Source organism: Apiospora phragmitis (genome assembly GCF_038363925.1).
Source record: "Apiospora phragmitis strain CBS 135458 chromosome Unknown utg000004l:1.0-3135199.0:1.0-3139288.0, whole genome shotgun sequence".
NCBI classification, from domain to species: Eukaryota; Fungi; Ascomycota; class Sordariomycetes; order Amphisphaeriales; family Apiosporaceae; genus Apiospora; species Apiospora phragmitis.
The window spans coordinates 528,602-535,293 of NW_027117402.1; the positions used below are offsets into that span (position 1 = coordinate 528,602).

A 6,692-nucleotide genomic window follows, 5' to 3' on the forward strand; every position below is an offset into this window, starting at 1 on the left:
TGGGATAGGATCGTCCACATGAGTCCTGCCCGTCGGGACAATACGGGCATAGGTTGTCGGCCGAAGTAGCGGTCCTCGCTCGAGAGCGGCTAATCAATACATGGGATGTTTCAGAGTCGTTTTTCCACTTCAGCTTCAAGGTTCGGATGATCACTGGTCTTTGGTTTGACCCGACAGACAAGCGCTGCATGCGCATGGTCGGCGGCCATTGATGAATCGCCTGGGATTGGGAGTCCACAAGCGCGGTCCAGCAAAACCAGGCAACCGTAGGCAAAAACCCCACCATGACTTTTCCACTGCATCAATTGCACTGATCACATTGTTTCAATCAATCCTGAGCACTTGCTCGGCAGTCGGCTTTCAAGCAAATCGGGATTAGCCATACATGGACTCAATCCGGATTTGAGGCATGCACCTATGACGAGAACACTATGTCTCGCATATCTCTCGTCGGAGCAATTGTAGTCAATCTGTGTAGGAAGAAACCCTTGAACCGAACCGTCATCAGGTCATCTCTGGTTTTGTGGCAGTGAGCTGCAGCAGAACGGATAATCCACTCTACTATTGCACGGGCTGTTTTTGCGTTGTGGCGGGGCACCTGGCACGCAAACAAGCAGACAAGCTCTTGTTCTGCACTGCCGCATCGAGCTTTCTGGCCTATGACGATACGCTTGGTGAGCAAGGGTGAGCACGCCGGCTACCCATTTGGTGCACCAAAGGTTGGTTATCCCCTGCGTCTAGATACGGGAAGGGGGAGCGAGAGACTAGACCAAACCAGTCTCTCGGCCACCCGATTTGCTTGCTTGCTTGATGGGAAGAGTGGGTGGTGGTGTATGCGCAAGATTTTGTCGCAATTCCCCTACTGCACCTCATGACTGCAGTAGTCTCAATTGATCTGGAGGAATGCAAGTTGCGGAAGCCAATGATGACTCAAGTGGGCATTCATTCGGCGAAAGAATCAATCGCATTGGTACGTAAAGTGTTTGCTCCGGTTTTGCGTCCAGTAACAGAGCTACTGAGCTATTGAGCAGAGATTCCTCGGCGGAAACATGGGATGATCAGCAGCAAGGGAATTGATGAAACGCGCAATCCAGTCTGTCAATTTCTATTTTTGCAACGTTGACTGGGTCCCTGTTCCAGCCCATTACCATTACCCGCGCGCTGGGAATCGCGGGGGAGATGGTCAAGAGGTGTGCACGGGCTGCCTCTTGAGGGGCCATCCATTCCGTTTCGCAATACCCAACAGTCGGATCGTTGTATGGTCACGGGTTGTTCCATAGACCAAAGAACTGCACCTCCAGCTTGAGCTTTGTCGCTTGGTTCCCTCCTGTCAGCTTGACCCTGGCAAAACCCGCTTTGGCAGCATGGGAAAGAGAGAGAGGCTTGGTGTAAACGGCTACAAGCCTGCAACGATAACCACCCCATGAGGTTTTGCTAAGCCTCTTGAGCTGAACGTCCTTCATTGGTTCATTCATCGGGGCCTCCAAGGCCCTGTTCGCGCTTATCCCTTTCAGAAGATCTCTGTTCTCCCCCGTGATTGATCCCAATCATCAGCCCCCCTTCGGCGGCCGAACTTGTTCTAGCGTATGGCTGCTGCCGTAGCTCTTTGGAGCTATGCGAGAGCGCGCACCCTTGCAAGGCAAGCAGGCAATGGTACTTACTACAAGCCACACTGGCTCACACACCCGTACCCCACTACACAAGAGCTGTGTTAGGATGCGGGCCTGCAGCAGACGGGTACGTCGCTTTGTACCAGTGATTGCATCGCAGGAAAAAAAAAAAAAAGTCCTGGGAAAGGTCCCGGCCGTCGAATCCATTCCCTACCTCCTATCCACATATAAGGCAACAGGCCCGCCTCGAGATCTTCTTTGTGTTTGTCTTAGATTCACTCCAACCAGTATCTTCCCATACCACTATAACACCTACATAACAGACACTATCCTCTCAAGTTTGGCCAGGCACCCATTTTCCCCTTCCAGGTACTACAAATTCCATCCATCCCACCTTGACCCCTCTACAACATCTCCTTCCTCGATGTCATGCCTCGATTGAACCTCCGGATCCAACAACAAAAACACTCCATCGTATCTGACACAGTCGATTGACGATATAGCCGTGGCTTCTTCTACACCTAGAGTCACCATCAACAACACTATAACCAATTCCAAGCGTAACCGCAACACCCACCCATCCGTGGAGTACCAACCTAGAAGAAGGTCTACACAGCTCGCGCCCGCTCAAAACCACACATACCGCAGTCGCCAGTCACGACTCGCACCTGTAGTTATCCAACCAGAACCTCCACAGGCTCGGCGACCTTCTTGCCGAACCAACGACACAATGTGTGAGAAGCACTACTACTACACCCAGAGGGGCAACCAACTCCAGACGGAGAAGGAGGTCAAGCTGTGTGTCAACTCCCACCACTGCCGCCCTTGCCGACAGACGGTGGACTTCCACCACAACCGAGACGAGCGGAGGGGTACCAACCCCTTCCCACCCTCACCACCTCTTTCCGACACCGACTTCGTCTACTCTGGCAGCGAAGGCGAGCGCACACACAAGAGACGCTCGGGTGCATACTATCTCGCCGGCAGCAACGGCATCGAGATCAGCCGCAAGCCTTCTCAACGGCGCCGGAGCGTGGTAGTCGAGGACCCTTACAGACCAGTCACACCACCCATGTACTACGGCACCTCACCCTCGCGCGGGGAGTACTCCTCGCCTCCCCGCCGCCCGGACGTCCACATCGAGATCAGCAACGCCCGCCCCTCATCCCACCGCAGCTCCAGCACCAGCTACCACAGCAGCCCCAATTCCAGCCGCGCCGGCACCGTCGGCAGCAGCAGCGTCTCGTCGGAGGAGGAGCGCCTGCAGAAGCTCGAGCGCGAGATGGCCAAGACCAAGGAGGCCCTGCGCCGCCAGCAGATGAAGAGCAAGATCGACCGCCAGAACGAGGCCATCGCGAACCGCCCCGCGATGCCGCAGGCGCCGCCAGCGCCGCGCCCTTACCGCCGCGGGTCCGTGTCGATCCAGCCGCCCGTCGATCAGCTCAACGACGCAATGAAGCATGTGCGCGTTAGCAATCAAACCGCCGAGCAGATGGAGCGCGAGCGCAGGCGCAATGAGCGGCGCGTCCAGGAAGTGCTCGCGCAGCGCGAGGAGGCGGCTCAGCGCGAGCGCCTCCGGGCTCGCATGGAGCGGAGGAACTCTACTGCCGTGTACGATGATACGCAGTACAGGCGGCACTACTAAAGTGTCGCAATTGGAATTTGGATTCATAATACCGCTACGGAAAAAAGAGGCGTTTTCTATTTGGGAATATATTACTGAGGATACCCGGCGACACTTGAATTGGTTTGGAATTATTCTGGTTATTGTCGCGATATCTACGTTTTGGATGAGTTTTTTCTTCTTTGACTTCCATATATAGATAGTATTAGATAGCTTATACATCATTGCGCAAGTTAAATCTATAGTCTTTCTGTCATTGCGACCGCATGTGAACCGTAATGCGACCAGTTGGCATATCGACAACCCGTAAGGTCTTGGGAACCTGCTCCTGGTCGCATTCCTTGTCCCTGGCCAGTGACCAACCATCCATTCTGCGGAACTGGCAAATGCACGCCTGTAACTTCATTCCTCGTCCAGCAACCCACAGGACGTGCCTTCTGTCGCGATAGGAAGCTGGCCCACCAACTCCGTGTAAGTCAAAGTGGGACGGTCTCTAGTGCACTTCCGCGAAGTGACTCACACGGGAAACCCTGCGAGCGCGGAGAACGAGCTGCCCCTCTGCTGCCCCTCATCGCGCAACGGCGGCCATGCGCCGCCAAATTCTTTCTCAGTGTCTCTGCTCCAAATTTTCCGAAGCGAAGTGCAATGAAAGGAGTCAACCCAACCCTGCGATCCTTTCGGGCCACACCCCAACTGGCAGTGCTCGGGTCAATCACACAAGTCATCCAACAACACCAGACATTGCTTTTTTTCTCTTGTGCTCGGTGCCTGCCGGTATGGCCTGCTAGCCAGGCTCCCGTATTTTCTAGGTACACTTAGCTCTTCGCCGAGATCCGGAAACAGTCCAGCTGCACAGGAAATCAAGAATGCATGCAGATCAAAAATCAATCAGTTGGTCAATTAGGCAAACAACTTCGACTGCCCCTCCCCCGCGACAAGCCCATCCCTCTCACTCGCCAATCTATCTGCACACTCCTCACCCACCTCGCTACGGTCATCTTATCAGTCATCGTCGTGGTGCGCGAGTGCGGGGCACACACACCACATTACAAGCTCTCGGAGTCCTACTAGGCCGGTAGACAGGGATACTCCCGTTCCACCTTTTCTAGGTAACAGTCATACGGCACGACGGGAAACGCCATGGCATTCTTTCACTTCTGACCCATGCCGCGCTGAATCCCCATGCATATCCCGACGAAGTGCCACTTGCGGTCGCCACCTGCGGTCCCCGTATGTACGGATGACGGATAGTATGACTGCAGACTGGACGGTTCCGAGCTTTTGCCCCGAAAAGGGGGGAATACCTAACTAACCCATGTAAAGCAAAGTCCTATACAGGGATGTCTTTGTCCTTTTCCTAGGCGACAGCTATCCGGACCTGATACTGTTTTCGTGGCCTGCAATGCGCTACACGTGGAATGGCCAAGACAATAAGTCCAGCGAGAGTGCAGAAGCTGCTCAACAACTAGGTAGTCCTGTTCGAGTTATAGCCTACCCGTTAATTAGCCTCCCCGTGCGAACAGGCGACTGTTTACCACGGCTAAGATAATACGTTAAACGGCTAATTATCACGCAGCTTACCTCAGGCGTCTATGAGTTAATAGCACGCTGTTCTCTGTGACAATAACTACATACTATAAAAGAAACAATTCACAATTAGAGCAAAAAGACGTTCACTAAGCCAGTTCGTGGCAATTCCATTGTTCAGTGATGCAGTCCTCGTAAGGAATCTGTCCTGTTATACAATCCGAGAAGGCTCGGATGTCGAGCAGCAAAATGTGCAAATCAACGCGAACACTAACGCCATGATTACCCTTGCCCTTTAGAACCGTTGTCATCAAAACCATTCCCCCATCTAAGCGACGGAACTGTGTCGTCGCCGACGGCCGGAGGGGGTGGCCAAGTCCCCCCCGCCCGTCACACCAGAGAAGCCGGAGGCGTTGGCGATGGCCACGGCCCGGCCGATGGCGGCGGCGAGCTTCTTGATCTTGGCGTCCTCCTTCTTTCCAGCTGCCGCCGGGTCGGCGGCGGCGGCGTCGGCGTCGATCACTGATTGATCCACGAGGCCAACCGCCCCGGCGACGACCCGGCCGGCCGGCCCGACAGGCGAGCAGCCAGCGTCGGCACAGCGACCACACACAAGCGACGACCCCCAGGAGCGACAGCCATTGCACCCACAGGGGGATGCCGGTGGCTCCTTGGTCTGACGCCCCCAGGGGTGTCCAGAAGTCTGGCAGAGGCTAAACGACACTCAACGTTAGCGGTGCTCTCCAGGAAGGTGAGTTACTGTAGTATGAATTACGGTGGCTGTGGTGGTGGTGATGGTGATGGTGGTGGTGGTGTTGGTGAGCATGGCCCCGGTTACATTGTCCACGTGCTATATACATACTCGATCAGTTTGGGTTGCTTCACAATATATTCTGGGATAAAGCTGTAAGTACGTACGTGGTCTAAATGATGATGATGATGGTGGTGGTGTTGGTGGTAGTAGTAGTAGTTTCTGCTTGATCCGGTCAGTACACATATTAAGGCAGCCTTTCGAAGGCGTCTAAACAGGTAAAGAAAACTTACGAGGTTGCTCTTTTTTTAGAAAAAAAAAAAGACGTAGAGAGAATATTGTGCTATAACCAACGGTCAGTATGATCGAATAAGGAGGTAGGTATGCAATTAAAACGCATGAGGCTACTTACTGCGATCTTTCGGCGCAGAGAAAAAAAAGAAAGAGATTCAAAATTCCCAAGCACCAACATTTGTTAATATCCGACGCGCAAGCATTGCCTTAGGTAGTGGGTCCAGCTACGCGACTGCCTCCTTTTTTCTTTCCCAAATCCTTCAACCACCCAGTGGAGACGTCTCCTTCTTTCCTTCCGAAGTGCTTGAATCACCCAGTGACGACGTAGACAAGTATTGACCTATCTTCTATTTCTGAACCTACACACTTTATATTGACCGGTGCCGTACCACATAAGTGTAGTGACTCCTAGTATCATTGTATCTTATACCATCGAGAAGTCAAAGAGGCCTTATACTGGCGGCTGGCACGCTGAGACGAAGAAAAGGTGCTATTGGGGATCCTGCCTTATCCTGTACATGTACCACTACCCCATTCTCAATGGGCGTAGCTGCTGTAGTGCCTTGAGCCCCCCTTACGGTGTACGCCCTAGTATAGGACTATTAGTGGGCGCTGACAAAAGAAGATAGAGCTGTTTTGCTACTAGTCGGCCGTTAGAATAGATTAATATGGCATGTGTACATGTATCTATGGTAATAATATGCACTCTACATTTACAGAATGACCAGGTCATCCCCGGCTCTGTGCTGGACCTATTTTAACCGGCCGGCGGGCGGGGAAGGGTGAGGTAAGTAGATAGGTAAGCAGGTAATATTATTAATTAAACATAAAGGGGTGTGAAATATAACCCGCGATATAGTATTTATTAAATGCTTTAAGATATATG

The 6,692-nt window shown here is 52.9% G+C and overlaps 2 protein-coding genes across 2 annotated transcripts; one reads left to right on the plus strand and one right to left on the minus strand.

Moving 5' to 3' along the window:
* Nucleotides 1–2,340: 2,340 nt before the first annotated feature.
* On the plus strand, nucleotides 2,341–3,255 carry PG994_003328 (uncharacterized protein; the record flags this gene model as incomplete). The annotated part of the gene is made up of 1 exon (XM_066854737.1): nucleotides 2,341–3,255. The coding sequence occupies one exon, from the start codon at nucleotides 2,341–2,343 to the stop codon at nucleotides 3,253–3,255; it is 915 nt and encodes a 304-aa protein (XP_066719015.1).
* A 1,834-nt stretch (nucleotides 3,256–5,089) lies between these two features.
* Nucleotides 5,090–5,587, minus strand: PG994_003329 (uncharacterized protein; the record flags this gene model as incomplete). Its single annotated transcript, XM_066854738.1, has 2 exons — nucleotides 5,090–5,464; nucleotides 5,522–5,587. 2 exons carry the CDS (start codon nucleotides 5,585–5,587, stop codon nucleotides 5,090–5,092), a joined length of 441 nt encoding a protein of 146 aa, XP_066719016.1.
* Between the last annotated feature and the right edge of the window lie 1,105 nt (nucleotides 5,588–6,692).